Source organism: Procambarus clarkii, chromosome 94, assembly GCF_040958095.1.
Source record: "Procambarus clarkii isolate CNS0578487 chromosome 94, FALCON_Pclarkii_2.0, whole genome shotgun sequence".
In the NCBI taxonomy this organism is placed as follows: domain Eukaryota; kingdom Metazoa; phylum Arthropoda; class Malacostraca; order Decapoda; family Cambaridae; genus Procambarus; species Procambarus clarkii.
This window is the reverse complement of record NC_091243.1, coordinates 659375-683143: the sequence shown is the minus strand read 5'-3', so window position 1 is coordinate 683143 and position 23769 is coordinate 659375. Positions and strand designations below refer to the sequence as shown.

General features: G+C 39.0%; 2 protein-coding genes across 5 annotated transcripts in view; one reads left to right on the top strand and one right to left on the bottom strand.

The window, feature by feature from the left end:
- The window catches only part of LOC138359922 (uncharacterized), a 40318-nt gene that overhangs the window by 6208 nt on the left and 10341 nt on the right, over positions 1–23769 (top strand). The gene's annotated exons all lie outside the window — the stretch shown is intronic.
- LOC138360009 (uncharacterized) lies at positions 1690–13962 on the bottom strand. The gene is made up of 6 exons (XM_069319897.1): positions 13889–13962; positions 13384–13656; positions 10094–10215; positions 7366–7545; positions 5364–5520; positions 1690–3120 (listed from the first exon to the last, which is right to left on the bottom strand). The coding sequence occupies exons 2-6, from the start codon at positions 13460–13462 to the stop codon at positions 3113–3115; spliced, it is 546 nt and encodes a 181-aa protein (XP_069175998.1). The 5' UTR covers positions 13463–13656; positions 13889–13962; the 3' UTR covers positions 1690–3112.

Sequence of the window (23769 nt, the reverse complement as noted above, 5' to 3'; positions counted from 1 at the left end):
TTGGGTTTAAAGGAGTAGACTAGAGGACCTAGTATCCCACCACACAAACCGAAGGGCGAAGGAGGTGTAAGCACGAATCAACCAATGATTCCACTATAGATCCCCACCAAGTATGGAGCACAAATATGGCAGACTAAACCCCAGGGAGAATACATGCAGGTCCCCATTTACATTTTGATAATATGCCAAGGACCAACAGGGTTGCCAACTTCTCAATACCCGTTTAACCTTGACACTACTATCAGCCAGGTTCATTTGAGCAAGTCTCTAATGTATACCCCTTTCCTGCATCAGATAGGATTTATGCCCACAGGAGCTATAGCACCTTGGCAGACGAAGGGGAAGAGATTGTGTGTGTCCGTGCACGAAATACGATCAGCCTGACAAGAGCAGAAAATTTTCAAAAGCCACTATTGCCATGTGGATCACATGTGTGTAGTATGCTAGCCTCCTCCCTTCACCACACATCAAGACTGCTCATGAGAGGGTTGAGTGCCATGTAAGTACAGTGGAGGAAAATGATCAAGGAAAATAATATACAGTAGTTTTATTGTAAAATTTCACACACATATATATACAGCTTATAAGTATAACCTCAACAGCACCTTCACTGAAAATTTGGACACTTTGGTCTATTATATACTGTATATAAATGGTCAACAAGCACACAAGTGCACGCACACACACACACACACACACACGCAGCCCATTAATGTCAATCATTAAATTAGGTATTCACCTAATTTAGGTATCTGTATGGAGCTATACCCTACTTCCTAAAGCAGGAAAGTTGCAAATGCTTTGTTAAATATAACCAAGTAACTCTTGGGCTCTCAAAACATTAAGGAAAATGATAAATTCACTCATTCCCACACACCGCTCGTCCATATCACAGGCACACGTTTTCCCTCTCGCTTACACACACACACATTCATTCATCCCTCCCACATAAAATTGCAGAGACTGGTACATTCCCAGTCACTCCAGAGAAATACATTCCCACACACATTTCCCACAGTTTTCAGAGGAATTGACAGGGTGAACAAAAACTATTTAGCATGGGTGGAACACTAACACGGGGGGGGGGGGGGAGGGTACACAGGTGGAAACTTAGTACCAAAACTTACCCAAATGAGCCACAAAGACTTTAAAAAGAATTTCAGTGTCAAGGTAGTTAACAGATCGAATGCATTAGGCAGTGATGCGCTGGAGGCTGACTCCATACAGTTTCAAATGTAGTTATGATAGATCCCAGTAGGCTCAGGAATCTGGACACCATGTGTTTAACAGTTAAGAGGCAGGACCAAAGAGCCGAAGCAAGTATAACCCCTGCAAGCACAACTAGACAAGTACTCACCAAAAACATGGTGGAAAGCATCGACTTAAATGAAGTTGTACCACAACAACCCAATAACAGCCACTTGTTTACTTAGTGGGCAAGCTTAGTAAATTCAAAGAGCAATCTTATTCCACCTCTATTGGAAGCTTCAGTAAATGAGATGTTAGCTCCAAATAGTTATCAAAACCAGCTGTCAAGTCCAGCAGGGAGTGCTAAATGGAAGGTACCTAAGTCGGGTAGACACTGTATATACGGTATATTACAAACATAACCCTTTCTGAACAAATCAACAAGGGCCGTGACGAGGATTCGAACCTGTGTCTGGGAGCATCCCAGACGCTGCCTTAATCGACTGAGCTACGACATGGTCAAGAGTTGAAACCGAAGTTCTGCTGAACTTGCTGGACCCTGCAGTGTATGGCAATACACAAACATCAAGAGGGTAACATTGTCAACATGTGCATGGCTGGCTAATGTTTGTGTAGCCTTCAAAAACCTGATCAGGAACCATTCAGGCTGTTTAACACTGTACCTTTGTGTTATCAATCACAGGACGAGTATGGGGTACAAACTACCTCTCAATAAAGAAGAGTGACGTGCTCTTGAGTATAGTACTATGGCAGCAAGATATGGAGAGGGGTCTCGGAAGGAGTTCTACTACCCAAGCCCGGCATGAAACTAGGCTCTACTTGTGATAACTTGGTCCAACAGGCTGTTGCTTGCAGCAGTTAACATTTTAAATAAAAAACTATATACAAGCTGTAAATATCTCTTTCATTCATTCATTATAGTACAGTATTACATGTATTATATAGCATCAAAGAAACAACCACACTGCAGCACAACCCTGAAATCATTCGTAACCAAAATAAAACAATTCATAATTACAGTATTTTAATTTAAATTGCCTAAATTATAAATCTTTGCGAAAATTACACAACTGTGCTCACCCACAGAAGCAGAGATCAATCAATAAACATTCAAATCATCAGAAACTTCTGAACATGGTCCCAATTTAGTACACACTAAAGTTCATTCAACGGACGTCTGTGCAACAGGAGGCTACAAGCCATCACCAAGCACTAAATGTCTTCAAGAGAACGTTTGATATAAAATTATAAATTACAAACCCTATATAGTACTGCAAGCCAACATGTGTATCAAGTAATGAAGGCTTATTTTAATGAATGAGACAATAAGCCTTAGATTTAATGTGCAAATCTTTTGAGCAAATTAGGTTTACAACTGTTACAATTTTAGGACTACAGAATTTGCCAATATTTTGTATATCCCACTAATTCATCAGAATAATGACCATTTCAATCTAAAAATTAATATTAAGAATTATTCCAATGCTTTTAACAGCATTTATAATTTTAAAGCCTTAACTTGCTTTAGGTTTGGGTGGTTTCAAAAATCCAATTTTTCGTAGATGTCTAACAATAAAAGGAGTGGCGGTAAGTGTTATAGCTATACGTGCTGGAGCAAACACCTTATGCACAGCATATGCCACTACAAATGTGGCAGCCCCTGCTGCTCTCACAGTGTTCAAATCTACGGCACTTCTACACTGTTAGCACTACCAGCTACTTCAGCGGCAACAGCCTCTGCCACGTCTCCCCGTTGAAGACTTTCTGTGGCTGCAACCTCGCCAAGAGGTTCCTCTGGTGCAGCTGCAATGGAATGCCGAAGTTTCACAACCCACAGCAGCAGCAGCTCCCTCGGTCACCCTTCCTATGTTGATGCCTAAACTCTTTATCAACCCCGTCATATCTACTCCACTGAAAATAAAGAAAAAATAAATTAAATAAACAGGTCCAATAATAAGGTCAAGACTAGTACAAACAGCTGCCACCCAGCCTAGCTCCACCGTTAACATGTTCTAACACAATAGATTTTGCACGAAAGGCAGACTAAGTCTATGCTTTGAAGTATGGAGTACAAGGAAAAAAAAATGGAGAAAATACTGTACATCAAGTATATTAAGAATTTTAATTCATTCTAAATTCTGTTGTTGTAGCCTGTCAGAAAATGTTACACACAATCTTGTACACAATGTATTTTATATAGCACTAAGCAGCAGTGTGCCAGTGGAACCACACTGAACCAACAACTCGGCTAACAGACTATTTTAAAGTAGATGGTGAACAAGTGGTTTTACTGATGCTATACATAGAATCTTTTTTTTTTACGAATATCTTTACAAACTGAAATAAAATCAAATTCTTTAGCTTCACTTCATAACATTACACTAAAATTCAACCAATGTGTGTGTCACCCATAAGGATTCCTTTTACACAATGCCACATGTCATCAAAATGTATCAGGAAGAGCTCAAAAGTAGTACAGTACTGTACTCTGAGAAGCCTGAAGATAACTGTTCATGGTTGTAACTGAATGCATCGAGCCTGAACAAAGTCTTCTCATTCCAAGCATAAAACAAGAAGGAAATGCACAAGAGCATCTCCTGATAAAACAAGCCAAGACCAGAAAGCTAGTAAACGTACTTGCCTGAAAGTTTGAACAATGTACTAATGAAAAAACTAACCATCTAAAGAGGCACGAATCTGAATTGTCCACGACGAAGGACAGGCACGTTATCAAATGCCCAAGTGGGCATCAACAGCACACAGCAATGATTTGCTTTTTTAAAAAGGCTGCCAAGCTTCAAAGACAACTAGAAAAATCTAGCCAAAAATCAAGATGTAGCTCTACCAAAGCAATTATATATGATGCAATGGTGTTGAGCATAAATTGCTGAGCCATGTAAAGAAATAAAAATAAGGAACATGGGAGCTGGCACACACCGAAATCAGGAGCCAGGGCTGAACTGGCCATAAGAAAGTAAGGTTGTCCCTGGATGAAACCAAAGCTGAAGGTGGCTAACAAATTTTATTAATGGAGAAATAAAAAATTGAGGGGTAAAGCTAAGCCATAGTGGCACCACCAAGGTGCCATTATAGGATGTAGTAACAGTCAGAATAAGCCACTTGACCAGACAAGGCCATAAGAAAAAAATAAGCAAAGGAACAAATAATGTACTTAGAGAGAGAGAGAGAGACCTATGAAAACATACTCCCCTATAGTACTGTGAATCAATTTGGCCAAGAAACAACACTTAACGTGAGAAAACTTAACGTGACACCCATTGGTACATAGTCAATCCAAGATGATGCACAGCACCGTCCTCATGGAATGGGGATACACAGACTGGGGCGCGCACACACTTGCATGCACAAATTTGCAGTCTCGTTCAAATTCCAACAGATCCACACTGAATACTAAAGTCAAATGGTTACTAAAATAAGGTTTCTACCACCAACACAAGCCAAGATTCAAAAGAGGTCATCCAGTAATGCACACGGCACGCAACAAATGGGAACAGAGGGGAGGACCAAATTATAAGAGGCCAGAAGAGAACCTATGTCCAGTGCCCAACACCACAATACTAGGGACATAGGAAAAAAAGAAGGCGAGATGGGAAGGAAGGCACCAGCAGAGAGCCAGCCAATGAAAGAAAACACAAAACTTGCAGAAATGCAGGAGAAAAAAAAAAAAGTAATGAGAGTTTCCAAGATGCACTATAAAGCACCAGAACACAGTAAAATGCCATGAAAGCCTACTGCCCAGGAAGAGCACTACACAGTTCCAAGGTGCTGCTACACATTGCAAAGCAACAGGACATACTACCTGCAGCACAGTTTTGGAGGTTTGTAATGTGCTTCACCCTTTTTGTCAAGCACCGAAATGAAAAACTGTCTGCAAGATAAATCTCGTGCCCTTCACCGAAGAAGATGAGGCCTGGGTGCAAAGGCAATCTCTCACCTCAGCATATGGGTACACAGAACAGGGGTACACACATTGTTCGTACACGAAGAAAACCGTCGACTGTTTAAATAGTCTATTCTACTGTTGCCACACACAGTCTCCAGACCTCTATAATCAAGTCCACTCAGTTTTAACAGAGCAACACGCTTCACGAGGGATCCGAGTCCCAAACTGCCAAAGGTTATGAGGGCAGTACCTGGGTTTTTCTTCAAGATGATGGTAGAGTGGTGGTGGTCGAGGAGGTCACCAGAGACATACTTGTCATCCTGGGCCCACTGACCACCAAGCATGTTTAGATGAACTGGGACCTTCCCTGAAATTCCATAAGGCTTGGGGACATTTGCTTGCATCACCTGAAAAGATAAAAAAAATTTAATTAAACCAGAATGAAAATATAGTTTTCTCTATGCAGGCGATGAGTCACAATAACGTGGCTAAAGTATGTTGACCAGACCACACAATAGAAGGTGAAGGGACGACGACGTTTCGGTCCGTCCTGGACCATTCTCAAGTCTATTGTGATGAGGGAAGGTGGTGAAGGAAACGTTTTAATAAACATGACCTAACGTAAGCTTACCCTTCCATTTATCTTTCTCTTTCCTTTTTCTGTCCCATGTTTTCTCTTACGATCCCTTTCTCATTCCTATTCCCATCCCCTTTATTACACATTACCTTTCATAACTTTTACCTTTCTTTTTCTTCCTCTAAGATTTTCTTCTCACCTCTCTCTCGCCTATTTATTGCCTTTGCCTCATCACAATCGCTTTGAGAATGGTGCGGGACGGACCAAAACGTCGTCATCCCTTCACTTTCTATTGTTTGGTCAACAAGTATTTCATGCTTCATTCAAGTGGTGAATGGATGCAAAGTAGTGGTTGGAAAGTGGGGGTGTGCAAGGCTTAAAAGGCAATGTGGATGTCTTGGTGGGTGTGTTCAGAGAAAAGTTTGTTCCTCTCAAATGCCTTGTGGGCATCGAGTCATACATAGAGGTGAAGGGAAGGTGATAAACTGGAGTGATTTGATTATGTGAAGAAAGAAGTGTATGAAGTGAAATATGCACGAGAAGCTAGAAAAGTTTTTGTGGGTCAAGATCAATATGCAATGCTGTGCAAAATTTGTGCAAGTGGGAGGTATTCCAACCAGAACCAGTGTGAAACAAGTGTCTATATTTAAGTTAAGAGATGGTAAAAGACAAATAATAATTAGGTAAAATATTAAATAATGTAAGGGAAAATCACCATTTAACATTATTGGGAACAGAAACCCGTTTGACTTTTGTAAAAGTCCATATAACCCTACTAACATATCCCAGAATGCAACCTCCAACACTAATTCCCAAAATGAGCCCAAACACCACACTGCCAAGGAATCGAACCCAGGACCAATTTTGCAGGCTAACTGCATTTTATTTTTTTGTGACACATTTCTGGATTCATCATATGCACATTTTTAAGTTAAGTATTACTATACTTAACCATTTATACTTAATGTTTCACTCAAGTATAAATAATTACCCTTGGGCATTTCATATCACCAGTATGAAAACCTTAGTTTAATTGTATTTTTTATTTTCCTGAGCTTACATTTTGCCACTCAGAATATCTGTTACACTATGCTCTCAAAGGTCACAAGAATTGTGTAGCAAGCGATATGCAGTTCACCTGCTCATCATTCCATTACACCATATAGATAATGGATACCCACTATGTAGTTTTTATAACCTAAATTAGCATGGCTCATTAGCTAAACTAAAGTACAATAAATGTACATGAGCATTTATGAATATTAAATTAAAAAAAAATGTTAAACCAGTACCACCCAAATCTTTTGACTCGTCTGCATCCAAATAGGTCTTTTCCCAAAGGCATTTGCATATGCCTGGTTGTGGTGTACCAAAGTAATACAAGGATATTCACATTTAAGGAAATGAGGAGTGGTGCCCAATTTACCATGTAGTATTCATCCTTTAAATATTTTTGAATTTTGAATAACTTATTAAAAAACAAAAAAAAGCTTCACAGAGATGCCTTACTGCATCATTATGTTGTGTATAACTTTCTTAACTTTCCCAAAAATAAACTTTCAAACAAGGACTCTTCAAATATAAATACTTACTACATGGTTCAGTTCTATGTGGTGTCTAAGGAATGATTATTATATACAATAAAGATCTTACTTTAGGTATAAATAAAACTCACCGAAGACAAAGAAACTGTGATGCGTGCATCATAAACATCAACGTGAGAGTCAACAGGCAGTGTTCCACGGTTGTAGGCACTCTGTGACCCTTGGTTGCCCATGAACCCTGAGCTAAACAAGCTGCCCACTTGGTTCAACTGTGAAGAAACATCTCTGTTGCGACGAGGAGAGAAACGTGCCTGCAAAAGAGAAAGAAAATTACCAAATACCTGTACTTTTATTCAATTACAGCACAGCACAGTTCCTATGTTATTCATAAACCTATTTTTCCCCCCTCTCCTACAATTTATTGCTGAATAATAAAATTATCAGAAAGCATATACCTTTCCATATGCGAAAATTACCCTTGAACCTAGGGCTTTGACCTGCCTAGGCACAAAAATTGCAGTAGGCATTTTCTGTCCTCGTTAAATGCAAAGGAAATAAGTTTAAAACCATGAGAATGGAAGGTTAAAAGTTAAGTGAGAAAAATGTTCAATGTGCAAGGTTCATATGAGAATAAAAAGTGGAAGTATTAAAGCAGGAGTAAGAGAATTAGAGGAGTAAGGAGAGAGTTGGCTTTCTAATGAAAAAGTAACCTGAAGAATTAAATGGCAACTAATACTGTAGTTGTCAAACTAATACAAGCTTCATGGGCTTTGTAGGTATGTGAATGAAATTTTAGTGATTGGTCATTAGGTTTGCTCAAGTGAAAAACAAAGACTTTATGATACTTTGGAATGCTAGGCTTGCATAATACCAAAACGTTACAATAATTATTATTACTTTTGACATTTACTCTAGTTAAGTGGGACTAGGCCTCAAGTGACATGATTGGTATACAAATAAACAATGACTGTTGTACAGTAATTAAATGTTACATATTACAAATCAAATTTTCAGGCATTAGGAAATGCACAACAAGAATGGGGACAGACAGGAGGTACTAAATTACAGACCAGTGTCAATAACAAGTAAATATAAAGTGCTGGAGACTAATCGAGAAGAGAATAGTGAGCACCTGGAAAGACTAAACTTTTAGTAACAAAATGTCAGCATGGACTGAGGAGGAGGAAGTCATGCCTAGCAAACCTGATTGAATTTGAAATCTACCCAGGAAAGATGTAATCTGGGTAGAATGCATTTGCCTAAACTGTCAAAAGCATTCGATGTTGTTCCACATAAAAGACTGGCGTAAAAGATGGAAATGTCAGCTGGGGTAATTGGGAAGGCACTAAACAAAGTAAGGGAGTACCTGAAGTACAGAAGGCAAAACGTCAAGAGGCAAGGTCTCTAGCAGGAGAAACATAATAAGTAGGATCCCCCAAGGCTTGGTCCTGGGACCACTACTGTCCTTAACTTGTATTAATGAGCTACCCAAGAGTGTGTGTGCTCATATATGCTGCTATTTGCAGATTCTGTAAAGCTAATGAGGAATGTAATAATAGAGAACTGCAAAATGTTGCAGGACCTTTACAAACTCCAGGAGTGGGAAAACATACTGGTAGTTGATGGAGTTCAATCCACTAAGTGTAAGGTAATGAGGATGGGGAAAAGGAGAAAAGACCAGAAGATGTTTATAACCATAAATGGGAAGCAACTACAGGAATTCGAGTAAGATTTGAGAGAGGATATAATTTGAGTCCAACAATATCACCAGAGGCACACAAAGGTAGGGTGGCTTTGGTAGCATATGGGATGCTGGTGAACACTAGTAAGTAGCTTAGAAACCTAAATCAGGACTATTTCAAAGCAATCTACACAGCTTTTGTTGCTGGAATATGCAGCATTGGCCTAAATACACACCTTGTCAAATAAAACTAAAATTTAAAAAGTGCCAAGGTTTGCAAAAGATTAGTTCCAGAGCCAAGATGCTTAAGCTAGAATATGTTGAAGGAGCTTTACCTCATAACCCAGGAGGACAAAAGAAACAGAGGAGATATGATCACAACATACAAGATACTGAAGGGAATAAACAAGGTGAACAATGATAGCCTCTTTAAATTGAGAAAAAATAGGACAAGGTTATTATCAGGAGAAAGTACCAAGCCTTTCTAACTATACATTAGAGGACAAGTTTAAGCTGGTAAACAAAAATAAAAAGTGCATGAAAATACTCATACAGGTTGTCAACAAGTGAAATGCACAGAGAGAAGATGAAGTGGAAGCCACCTCCATCCACAACTTTAACAGCAGATTCGACAAAGAATGTGATTGTCAGAATAGTTCAATTATAATGCAACAAGTACAGCACAACAAGGCTAGTAGGCAGGGCATCCCCTTTGTAGTCAGAGAGCCAAACACTGATAGGCAAGCACAAATGTACTTTATGTTGTAAAGTGATACACGGGTATAAAAAGGCCAATAGGGTGTGTTCCTGTGCAAAGATGCATTTTAAATTACATACAGAACAACCCCAGTTACCAAGTCAATCTGTACCTTCAAATGTTCAATGTGAAAATTGGGTGGTTACCGGGCATATTTTTATATATTCTCGATTCAATAAACTTCAATTCAAATTTCTTTCATTTAAACATGTGCATTTTGGAGAAGAAATTCAGTAGGTGGATTATTTTATAAAGTTCTCAACAATATTATAAAATCATACATGGCTGAAAGAAACTAGCCATACTATTAACTATTGTAATCCTTTTTATAGGGTAGTCTTTATAAATACAGTACTTCTCACATCTGTCGAGTTAATTGAATGACACCCTTAAATTCTCCCATGTCTTCAACATACTGTACCTTTTCCGACGCCTGAAGCTCCTCTACGTTTGCTGGCATGGGTATGTGTGATGGTTGAAAACTGGTCATTCCACTCGCTGCCTGATGCATCTTTTGCTGTGGTGGTTGCTGCTGCTGTTGTTCTGGTAAAGGAAATCTTCAATGTTACATCCCACTAGATGTATAGACACTCATTCTTTGCACAAACATTTATTATATGATGGGTATATGTTAGAAAATATAATGGATTGTCGTTGTCCCCTTAAAGCCATACTCGTTCAATTTTTTGCCAGACCCATTAAAGCTTAACCTGACTAATAAATGCTGCACACATCTGGAGTCTGGCCCCAGGCCTGGCTCGGGGAGTAGAAGAATTCCCGAAACCCTATCCAGGAACTTCTGCTAGAGCATGCTAGCAGAAGTTCCTCAAACCTTTCACTCTATTAAAGGTCTCTGCCCTTTTCTTTCCATAAACCTTTCCACTGTTCCCTTCTAAACAACTGTCGTCTGCCTACTGTATGATCCTTTACCATATTTCACCCTTATTTACCATTGGTAAATGATCCTAAGGTATTTTACCATGTTCTTACCACCACGGTGTATTGCACTTCACTTGCTCCACAATTCATCACCCCACACCATGTTATACTCAACTTCACTACCATAACCATGCCACATGCTTATACCAGCCAACTCTCAAAATCATAATTACCATAACTTGTAGTCTTTAGCACTACCCCTATCCATAAGAAAGTTTAAATTCCATTTGTCACAACTGGGAGTAGAATATTACCCCACAACATTCCTACTTTCATTATATTCTTCACCTTTCATACCACTCTTCTATTCATTATACTCTTACAGTACCCACCATACTACTACTTTCCAAATTGGCCCATAAAATTTGAATCTTGTTACCTCGCCTTGTATGTCATCCTATATTTTTATCCTACAGTTCAAATAGCTTCCCGGCCAAACACATCCCCAGACTTCACAGTTGAACAGCAAAAGAACAAAGAACCGAGACAAACTAAAGGAGTTACACACAGGCCAGTACAGACAAAGTACTGTACAGACAAAGTTAAAAACAAGGATTGGGCAGGTGATCATGACAGTGGATGGAGGAGAGGATTCACCCAGTCAGGCAGACCTAACCCTATAGATTTGTCGACAAGCAGGCACAATAACTATACTATGTATGGAATAATAGTATGCAGGAGCAATCTTACATGCCCCTAGGAACAATGTCAGGTGTTTAAACTGCTTCTACACAAATACCAGAAGCCTAGTAAATAAATTACACATTGTGTGCATACAGAGGCCGAGAATCCTGACTCTTTTAGGAAGTATTATCATAAACATATTAATGTATTTAATACTTTGTCAAATAGTGTATGGCAGTGTCACAGAGTTAGTAAGGATTACCGTTTTGTTAGAATACAATAGGTTGGCGAAATTGCATAGGAGTGCCTCTCCAAGTTAGTAAGGGGGAGTGACTCCACCAGTGGAGTGGTTAGTTGTGAGAGATAGGATGTTTCAGCTGCTGAAGTTAAGTAGATTGTTTTGCTGGGCGTTATAAATCTGACAATTTTAGGTCTGGTATACAGTGATTAATTTATTACAATTTATGTTATCTGTGATCAAGTGCTGGTTCAAGTTTTATTTATTTTATTATGTTATTTGTTTGTCCATTTCATGCAGTATATTGACGGGCCACCTCTTTTAATGAGGGAGACATCTCCCGTCACGCAGGGTGCAGTCGTACCTCCACAGATCTCCAGTATCATCTATTGATACTGGTAATGGCTCAAAAGGGCCACCACTTACGGGCTATTCATGCCCGTGCCACCTTTTGGGTGGCTTAATCATCATCAATCAATCAATCTTTAATGAACAAGTGTTCAATTCATTTTACTGCTAGCAGTTGGGAGAAAAATGCCAGCAAGAAGTTTAGAAGCTGTTATCAGGTTCAGAAGGATTACAGAATGTGAATGTTAACTGTTTTACAGCAAGGGTAGACCTTGAAGTCTTCCAGGGATGAACATCCCTTGGAGACATGATGATTAAAATACTAAACAATTTGAAGGATGTTGATCTGCAAATTTGTTTTTTCCGAAAGGTCAGATGTAAGGAACAAGGGTTACAAGCTCAACAAGCCACAATGTAAGACCGAGAACGGGAGATGCTTTTTCACCAGCAGGGTTATTAAGGCATGGAACCTCCTACCCACCAAAGCCATAAATGCCAAAACTCCAAAAAAATGTTAACTTTTAAAGTACAAATGGAAAAGATAGACAAATGGGGAGAGGACCTTGAACAAGCCGCCGGCTTCCTGTCCTTGTCGAGTCCATTAGTGTTAGTGGGTCTCCGGCAAACAGGTAAACACTTCTTTTGCACACATTGAGATTATAATGCTACTGAATAATTTTAAGATCACAACTTGGAACATTTACTACAGCAATTTTCAGCAACATATATAATTCATATACAGTAATTTGTATTTTTATTAACATTTAAAAAAAAATCAGGTACATGCTTTCTAATTTTTACAAAGTCGTGCATGTTCCTTTTACATTCTACCTTTTATGTGCTTGCAGAAAAATTAATTCCTAAATTAATTTATATAATTCAATATCAACAAATTATATTGAAGCCTCACAAAGAGACCCACACAATCTCTACAAATGATCAGAAGACTGGCAAATGCTCTTTAATATAGACAAATGCAGGACCTTACATGTGGGAATAATAATGCTCATCTTGACAACCAAATTAACATTACCTTGCAGCAGATCGATAAAAAGCACCTTTGAGTCAGGACCCATGATTCACTGAAAGTTAAATGATGGATTCAACTATCAATCTTCCCGGCCCTGACTCCGGGAAACCAAGAGAAAGGGCCGGGAAGTCAACCAAAATAAGTTTAGTTTGTTGAAACGTGTGTACGATCTGACCATTACCTTCACCTTGCTTGCTTCCTCTCAAGAACATTAATATAGTGTACAACCATAATTCAGACTAAACTATTTAGACTCATTAGAACAATCTGTACCTAAACAATCCACTCTTCTACCACACAATGTTTATCATACAGAGTAATGTGAAATAACTCGTGACCATCCGGTCCCCAAGGTTGGTCAGGGTCACCTTCTCTTGTTGTCAGGCTGGTGTTAACCGACCCTTGGATGACCTCATTGTGTCCCCCTTGCACGATATAACGCAAAATGACACACCTATACATACACAACTTACAGAAGGACGAACAGGTAAGTTATAACAGATAACAACACGGTGATATAAGAGGTTCTTACCTGCAGAGAGTGTGTGCTTGTGTCTGGCTCCTGCTGACACCACGCGCCCGGCCCTCACACCTACCACCATCACTGACATCTTCTAACACTCACAACTCAACGTTACTGTAGAAAGAGAGGACTTGTACTGTTGGCTAGTAGAGTATTACTGGTGCAGCGTAAACCTTCCCTCGGGGCGGCTCAGTGTGTTGTGGTTGACAAGTGTCTGGTGGCCCGCCTTTTAAACACGCCAGGTTGCCAGAGTCAAGTTGCTGAAAGTAGAGAGCTGACGCTCTAAAAGTAGTGAATTTGTATCATAAGAGTAGCCCAATTTTTTGTTTAGTGATTGATACGGGTTTTAAAGTAATCTATTTTGATATATAGAGTACATTAAAGATTTTAATTGTTTTATTAATATTTTCTCTGCACATATATATATATACACCCATTATGCTTCACTAAACTGAGAAATAAACTGAAATATATAGTTAATATATTTAACCAATATGATAATAGGATAACTTACCAATATTTACTGTTTGAAGCCTAATGGGTGTGGAGTCCTTCCACGTCTTTACAGTTGAAGATTATCAAGATCTTGATCTGCATCCACAACCTCGTTCTTGTATATTGCAGACATATTTGTCTGCAATATATTCTGGGGTTGTTGCTGTTGCGAACTCGCTAGAAGAAGTGGTTAGAGGTGTTTGTTTGGGTTTAAACTGTTAGTAGATAGAGGTATGGGAATTGATTTGGAGGAAGGAGGTAATAAAAGTATGTGTTTGTGGGAGAAAGGAATTGGCAAAACGATCAGGGAAAGAGAAGGTCCGCAAAATAACAATTCACTTAGGGTATATTACACTAACAGTAGAAGTCTAAGAAATAAAATTAACGAATTAAAAGCTCTTGTCTGCACAGAAAAAATAGATATTATTGCACTTACCGAAACGTGGATGAATGTAGAAAATAGAGAACTATTAGCTGAATATCAAATATATGGATTTAAACTATTTCACACAGATAGATATATTAGACGAGGAGGTGGAGTAGCCATATATGTTAGGGACAATTTGAAATGTAGTCTCAAAGAGGGAATCAAAACAGAGCCACACACAGAAACTATTTGGATTGAATTAAACGAAAAAGCTAATAATATTATAATAGGAGTAATATATAGGCCACCAAATTTAGACAGAATGGAAGCAAAGCATCTATGGGATGAAATATCTAGAGCATCTAGATCTAACAGTATTTATGTCATGGGTGACTTTAATTTTAGCGGAATAAACTGGTTGAACAAAACAGGGAATAGTGAAGCAGAAGATTTTCTAGAATTAATTGACGATTGCTTTCTTACGCAACACATTAAGGAACCAACACGGGAAAATAATATTTTAGATTTAGTGTTAACTAACAGGGAAACGCAAATTAATGACATCGAAATAGGGAGTGAGCTAGGGAGCAGTGATCACAAAGAAATCAGATTTAGCATAGAATGGAATAGACCAGTAGGAGAAAATTCTGTTAAAGTGCCAGATTTTCGAAAAGCTGATTTTAATAGCCTAAGAAATTTTTTGGGTCAAATTGATTGGAAAGGCTTGGGTATGGGGTGTGGGCCGGTCTTGGAGCGAGACATGAACCCAGCGATAGGTGACTTAAATGGGGATTTCGATGTGGATTCAATATATAACTTATTTAAGAATATTCTAAACAAAGCACAGGAACGTAGTATACCATACAAATTGAATAGATCGTATACTAATGACCCAAAGTGGATAACAAAGAATTTGAAGAACCTTATAGGTAAAAAGAGAGCTTGGTACAAAAGGATTAAAAATGGGGAGGTCACTTTAGAACAGGAATTCGTACAACTGGTTAGAAATGTTAAAAAAGAGATAAGGAAAGCAAAAAGAAACTATGAAGATCGCATAGCAGGGCAAGCAAAGACAAATCCTAAAGGGTTTTTTCAGTTATATCGTACTAAGACTAGGGAAAGGATAGGTCCATTAAAAACTGAGACAGGTCAAATAACAGATAGTGATGAAGAGATGAGTAGTATTTTTAATAAATATTTTGTATCTGTATTTACTAAAGAGGAACTTAACAATATGCCTTCAGCCGAACAAGTCTATGTGGGTGAGGACGAGGACAGGTTGACGAGTTTAGCAGTTACCAGGGAGGATGTTCTTAAACAAATAGTAAAACTCAAACCAAACAAATCCCCAGGGCCGGATGAAGTGTTTGCCAGGGTGCTTAAAGAATGCAAAGAGGAGCTTTGTGACCCACTGTCAACCATATTTAATAAATCATTAAAAGTATCAACACAGGACAGAACACGAAACAATGGGTATAAATTGGATAAGTTTAGATTTAGGAAAGACTTGGGTAAATACTGGTTCAGTAACCGGGTTGTTGATTTGTGGAACCAATTGCCGCGTAACGTGGTGGAGGTGGGGTCCCTCGATTGTTTCAAGCACGGGTTGGACAAGTATATGAGTGGGATTGGGTGGTTATAAATAGGAGCTGCCTCGTATGGGCCAATAGGCCTTCTGCAGTTACCTTTGTTCTTATGTTCTTATGTTCTTAATCAATAGAGTCAGGCAGAGTGCCAGAGTTTTGGAAAGTTGCTAATGTGATACCAGTTTTTAAGAAAGGAGATAGATCACTTGCGTCTAACTATCGACCAATTAGCCTAACGTCTATTGTGGGAAAGTTACTCGAATCTATAATAGCAAATAAAATTCGTCTTCATCTTGAAAAACATAAATTAATAATTGAGTCGCAACATGGTTTTATAAATGGCCGTTCATGTTTAACAAATTTGTTATCTTTTTATTCTAGCATTGTTGAGGCAGTTGATAGTGGTAAGGATTGCGATGTTGTATACCTTGACTTTAGCAAAGCTTTTGATACAGTGCCACATGAAAGACTGATTAAAAAAATAGAGTCTCATGGTATTGGGGGTGCTATATTAAGCTGGATTAGGGCATGGCTATACCAAAGGAAACAGAGAGTTAGTATAAATGGAATCAAGTCAGAGTGGGAAAATGTTGTAAGTGGAGTGCCTCAAGGCTCTGTCCTGGGACCTCTGCTGTTTATAATATATATAAATGATTTAGATTCAGGTTTGAGTAGCAACATTTGCAAATTTGCCGATGATACGAAAATCGGTAGGGAAATTAATTCGGAGGAGGACTCACTATCACTTCAAGTTGATCTAGATAGGGTTTTGAAATGGTCAAAGGATTGGCAGATGCAGTTTAATGCTGATAAATGTAAAGTTCTGAGGTTAGGTAATGATGATAGAGTTACAAGATACGAGCTAGATGGTGTTGTGATTGCGAAGTCGGATTGCGAAAGGGATCTGGGAGTTATGATTAGTAAGAATTTAAAACAAAAGGATCAATGCATAAATGTTCGTAATAAGGCAAATCGGACACTTGGATTTATTAATCGCAGCGTTAGTAACAAGACACCTGGTGTGGTTCTCAAGCTATATCTTGCTCTAGTTAGGCCCCATTTAGATTATGCAGTTCAGTTTTGGTCGCCATATTATAGAATGGATATAAATTCACTTGAACGTGTCCAGCGTAGGATGACTAAGTTAATTCCCCAAATTAGAAATCTTTCATATGAAGAAAGATTAACAAAGCTTAAGTTGCATTCACTGGAAAGGCGAAGAGTTAGGGGTGACATGATAGAGGTTTACAAGTGGATGAATGGACATAACCGGGGGGATATTAATAGGGTATTAAAAGTATCAACACAGGACAGAACACGAAACAATGGATATAAATTGGATAAGTTTAGATTTAGGAAAGACTTGGGTAAATACTGGTTCAGTAACAGGGTTGTTGATTTGTGGAACCAATTGCCGCGTAACATTGTGGAGGTGGGGTCCCTCGATTGTTTCAAGCACGGGTTGGACAAGTATATGAGTGGGATTGGGTGGTTGTAGAATGGGAGCTGCCTCGTGTGGGCCAATAGGCCTTCTGCAGTTGCCTTTGTTCTTATGTTCTTATGTATTTAAGAATTGACATGAGTGATTCAAATGACGAGCAACAAGTTACATTTTCTTCAAGATATGTTTTGATTCTCAAGATTGATGTCAAAGATTGATGTCAAGATTGATGTCAAAAGCTCAAGTCCCATTCGATTTCTCAGTTTAGTTTTCACAGACGTTACTCTTGAAAATATCCGTTCAACCAGGGCATTACTGATTTGCAAGCTGTATATTTTCAATGCAAACTCAGCGAGGTCAATCAGTATGGGATCGCCAGCAGCGTTACATAAGAACATAAGAGCAAAGGTAACTGCAGAAGGCCTATTGGCCCATACGAGGCAGCTCCTATTCTATAACCACCCAATCCCACTCATATACTTGTCCAACCCGCGCTTGAAACAATCGAGGGACCCCACCTCCACCACGTTACGCGGCAATTGGTTCCACAAATCTACAACCCTGTTACTGAACCAGTATTTACCCAAGTCTTTCCTAAATCTAAACTTATCCAATTTATACCCATTGTTTCGTGTTCTGTCCTGTGTTGATACTTTTAATACCTTATTAATATCCCCCTTGTTATGTCCATTCACCCACTTGTAAACCTCTATCATGTCGCCCCTAACTCTTCGCCTTTCCAGTGAATGCAACTTAAGCTTTGTTAATCTTTCTTCATATGAAAGATTTCTAATTTGGGGAATTAACTTAGTCATCCTACGCTGGACACGTTCAAGTGAATTTATATCCATTCTATAATATGGCGACCAAAACTGAACTGCATAATCTAAATGGGGCCTAACTAGAGCAAGATATAGCTTGAGAACCACACCAGGTGTCTTGTTACTAACGCTGCGATTAATAAATCCAAGTGTCCGATTTGCCTTATTACGAACATTTATGCATTGATCCTTTTGTTTTAAATTCTTACTAATCATAACTCCCAGATCCCTTTCGCAATCCGACTTCGCAATCACAACACCATCTAGCTCGTATCTTGTAACTCTATCATCATTACCTAACCTCAGAACTTTACATTTATCAGCATTAAACTGCATCTGCCAATCCTTTGACCATTTCAAAACCCTATCTAGATCAACTTGAAGTGATAGTGAGTCCTCCTCCGAATTAATTTCCCTACCGATTTTCGTATCATCGGCAAATTTGCAAATGTTGCTACTCAAACCTGAATCTAAATCATTTATATATATTATAAACAACAGAGGTCCCAGGACAGAGCCTTGAGGCACTCCACTTACAACATTTTCCCACTCTGACTTGATTCCATTTATACTAACTCTCTGTTTCCTTTGGTATAGCCATGCCCTAATCCAGCTTAATATAGCACCCCCAATACCATGAGACTCTATCTTTTTAATCAGTCTTTCATGTGGCACTGTATCAAAAGCTTTGCTAAAGTCAAGGTATACAACATCGCAATCCTTACCACTATCAACTGCCTCAACAATGCTAGAATAAAAAGATAACAAATTTGTTAAACATGAACGGCCATTTATAAAACCATGTTGCGACTCAATTATTAATTTATGTTTTTCAAGATGAAGACGAATTTTATTTGCTATTATGGATTCGAGAGTTTTTGCTATTATGGATTCGTTCTTGACAGTTTTTGTCTTGGTCTAAAATGGCGCTCCAGATGTTGGAATTTGTCCCTCACAAATGTTGGACCAGTCAATGGTTAACAGTAGGCGCCACTGACTTTCAATTTCACTAAGCTTAGATTGGTCAGCTAATACTTATGGAAGTTCTGAAAATGGTGGCCGTGTGTGGCTAAGGCATATGATAGGTAACAGATTTTTCACCCTTTTTAAAGTTTCAACATTACTTAGAATACGAGAAAGAAGCTATTTGCAAGCTTTCATTAAACAATTATCGCATCTTTCTTTAATATTTTGAAACTTTTCCTGGGTTATAAAATTGTTTTGTCTGTTAGTGACCCGAAGTGTTGAAAATTCGTAACCAAAGTCAACTTTTTCCAGGGGCAGATGCATAGAATTGTAGTCTAAATTAGCATGAAGCTTTGCATGATGAGGATAAACAATTCTTCTGAAATTGAAATTGAAATAAGTTTATTGAGGTAAAATACACACAAAGGGATGAGGTAGCTCAAGCTATTCTCACCCCGTTCAGTACATCGTGTTAATACATACGGTACGGTACGGTAATACGGTACCCCTACTCAAATCTCTGAATATGTTAGACATTAAGCCACTGCACATTCTCTCATGTATATTATACATATATAAAACACTAAACTATAATGCCAATCCTGATCTCAAAAGCTTCATAGAAGGTTGTAACAGAACCCATGAGCACCACACCAGAAATAAATACAGTTTTGATATTCCTAGAGTACGACTTAATCAAACTAGAAATGCTCTACAAATCAAGGGCCCCAGAATGTGGAATGACCTTCCCAACCATGTTAAAGACTGTTCCTCTCTCAACCAGTTTAAGATAAAAACGAAGCTATACCTAATAAATTCCCTGTAACCTACCTTACCCCTCTATTGTCAACCAATGTCTGTTTTTTTTTAAAGAGCGCTGTTTGTCGACATAATTGTATTTGTGCTGCTTTTTCAGCTATATTTTCATTTCTTGTTTTCATTCTACTCATTATGCTCAATTAGTATTAAGCTTGTCATTTAAGTTTATCATGCCCGAAACGCTTTGCGTAATAGTAGCTTTAGGCATTGTATGTACTAGCTCTACCTATAAGTCAACCAATCTTTGTAAAAATTTATTGTATGTATATACCTTACCTAAATAAACATTTTATTTATTTATTTATTTATTTTATTTTATTTTATTTTATTTTATTTTTATTTTTACATAGACACACAACTGAGTATTCCAAGAGTGAAGTTTTCTAAGACAGTGTGAAGGCTACACTGATCTGCTTCATCTTTTTTAGAAAGTCAGTTTATCCTTTCAAATCCAATCATTCAGTTCATCCAATCATTTAGGATTGGTTTGAGACATGTGAAATATAGCTTATTGGAGGGATCAGCGTACATTGAAAATAGTTGCCTTGCAACATATTTATCACAAGAGGAAAAAGCTATTAGGAAATAAGTTGTTAAAGAATCCCTCTAATCTAACAGCCGCTTTACACTACCGCTCCTTGCCAACCATCGTCTTCCTGACAAAGGTATTAACGGGTCCGTCTAATTACCACAAGCTACACAAGCTTCACATAGCTTCCTGGCAATACGTTAGTAATGAATAAATATGATATGTTAGGTTACGCTGACCTAACCTAAACTAACCTAACCTAACCTAACTTAAACAAACCAAACCTCACCTAACCGACGCTTGGATCGTCGACTTTATTTGGCGTCACCAGCTCTTTATTTTCGTCTAATTTCTTAATAAAAATATACTTTTTCAGATTAAAATTATGTTTTCTCGTGTTGTACATTCAGCACCAACATGAGTAAATATATCATATTTATTCATTACTAACATAAGCTTTCTGAAGCTTTGTGAAGCTTGTGTAGCCTGTGGTAATTAGACGGACTGGTATTAACTGTAAGGGATCTTTCCCATCATTTATCAATCTGTAAATTTCTAGATAACCTTCTCCCCTTAATGAAGATCTGTGGACCCAGGTGTAGCTTTTGGGATGAAGTATTAATAACAATTAAGGTTGGGAAATCTATTGCCCTTGGGGAGGATTACCTTGCCTTGCGGTTACTTTTTCTTTCGAAGGTTCCTAGGATCAATGTCCCCAGGGGGCCGGTCTGGGACCAGTCGGGTAAGTCAATCAGGCTGTTGGACGCGGCTGTGATTTGTACACATTATATTATTAAAGCATAAATAATCATCATTGAGAGTCTTAATATTAATAGTCCAAAGTAGCCCAACTTGCTTTTAAACTAACCCAAAAACTCGCAAGTAGCGAAATGAAAATTTTGGAAGCGCGGGGCTCTCAAAAGTAGCCCAATTCGCTACTTGTAGCCCAATCTGGCAACCCTACGGCCAATACACTTGTCCATATACTCTCACTAAACCATTACTAATCTTCTTTTAATGTTTAATCTTCATCTCATCCTCCGCAAAACTTAAGACCTAAACAGTGGTATTCTAACCATAATTAATAATAATAACAATAATATACTTATCAAGGGGATTAAAGCTTAAATGAGTTTGTCCAAATACAATTGGGCACTCGACGCCAGTGGGATCGTGACGTCTTTACCCTCATGGCCAATTCTTGGCCCTAGTAACCCACTAAATGGGTTTATAGACTAAAATGTTAATCTAAACACAGTACCCCTCGAGTATGCTAATTTGACCCTCAAGTATGGTGATTTGACCCCCAAGCGTAGGTTGAATTAGGGGTCTCGACTTATACCTATAGTTTTTCTTAAGTTTAGTTCATTTATTATGCACCCCATACCCATCTTGTGGGCGGTAGTAAAAAGGGTTACAGAGGCACATAATGGGATAAAGACTGATGAAGATTAAGCCACCCAAGAGGTGGCACGGGCATTAATAGCCCGTAACTATGGAAAAGTGATTGATTGATGAAGATTAAGCCACCCAAAAGGTGGCACGAGCATGAATAACCCATAAGTGGTGGCCCTTTTGAGCCATTACCAGTATCAACTCTTGATACTGGAGATCTGTGGAGGATAGAGAAGTGTGGTCTAGTTCTTTATATCCCCGTCTACTAGCATTGTTGAGTTGCTGTACTCGTTGCGTGTAATGATGTCGCACAACGTGACCCTTGTTGTGACCCAAATTTTAGATGTGAATAATTTCTCAGAGTACGATTGATTGATGATTGATGAAGATTAAGCCACCCAAAAGGTGGCACGGGCATGAATAGCCCGTAAGTGGTGGCCCTTTTAAGCCATTACCAGTATCAAGAGCTGATACTGGAGATCTGTGGAGGTGCGAATGCACCCTGCATGACGGGAGATGTCTCCTTATGAATGTGTTAAGATGAAGATGAAGATGAGGCACGGGCATAAATAGCCCGTAAGTGGTGGCCCTTTTGAGCCATTACCAGTATCAAGAGCTGATACTGGAGATCTGTGGAGGTGCGAGTGCACCCTGCATGACGGGAGATGTCTCCCTTGTGAATGAGTTAAGATGAAGATGAAGCCACCCAAAAGGTGGCACGGGCATAAATAGCTCGTAAGTGGTGGCCCTTTTGAGCCATTACCAGTATCAATAGATGATACTGTGGAGGTGCGACTGCACCCTGCGTGACGGGAATTGTCTCCCGGACCAAATGGACGACGTCAGAGTACGGCAACGGAAGTGTTTATATAAGCATGGATGAGTATGTATGGGTCTCTGTGTGGAAGCAAACTGGACAAAGGCATCTGAGACGCTAGATGTCAGTGAACTCTAGTGTCGCCAGTCATGGGAGCCAGCCGGCACCACCTGGGACACAGGCAGGGGGTACTTCTAGGGCACCAGTGGTGGCTGAAAACTAGAGCTGGAAGCAGTCTTGCCCGCAAGAGTAGCCGTGGGCAGCGGGCAGGCTACAACAGTCAAGGAACACGTGGACACAGTTCATCTCCTGCTCCACCACGGTACTCGCCTGCAAGGGGCACAACAGAGTACCACCAGAACCAGGGTACCGGTAGATGGTATGCCCGGGGAATGGGGTACACAAGCTGCAGGTAATGTACCCCCATCACCGGGGAAGAGAATACACTATTACCTAGTATCCCAACCCGTCCTCTACTCAAGTCCATTACATCCAGCGGTCGACCCCACAGACGCATTCATAAATTTGTACATGCTGTTCACTCAAATGGGGAATCTAATCAAATATAAATTAATATTATAATATATTAGCAGATTGTGTATATATAGGCATAGGTTAGATTAGGTGTTTAGGTTCTGTTGGCGATTATTTGTATTTGTAGTACGTGGGTGAAGCATTTAGAGCGTTGTGGTTCGAACAAAATTCGTCAGTGAGGCACTTGTTCCGGAAGTGTTCAAACGAAATCAGTTGTGAGTCGTGTGTTACAGCCCGTCCTCCAAACAAAGATCCAAAAGTGATTCCATGCACCCGCCAAACCCCCTGTTTATGAATGAAAAACGGTTTACACACGACTCACAACTGATTTCGTTCGAACACTTCCGGAACAAGTGCTTTACTGACGAGTTTTGTTCGAACCACATCGCTATAAATGCTTCACCCACGTACTACAAATGCAAATAATCACCAACCGAACCTAAACACCTAACCTATGCCTATATATGTACAATATGCTAATATATTTTAATATTAATTTATATTTGAGAAAATTCTTGTTCTGAATGAACAGCATGTTAAAATTTATGAATGCGTCTGTGGGGTCGACCTCTGGATGTAATGGACTTGAGTCGAGGACGGGTTGTGTGTAAACCGTTTTTCATTC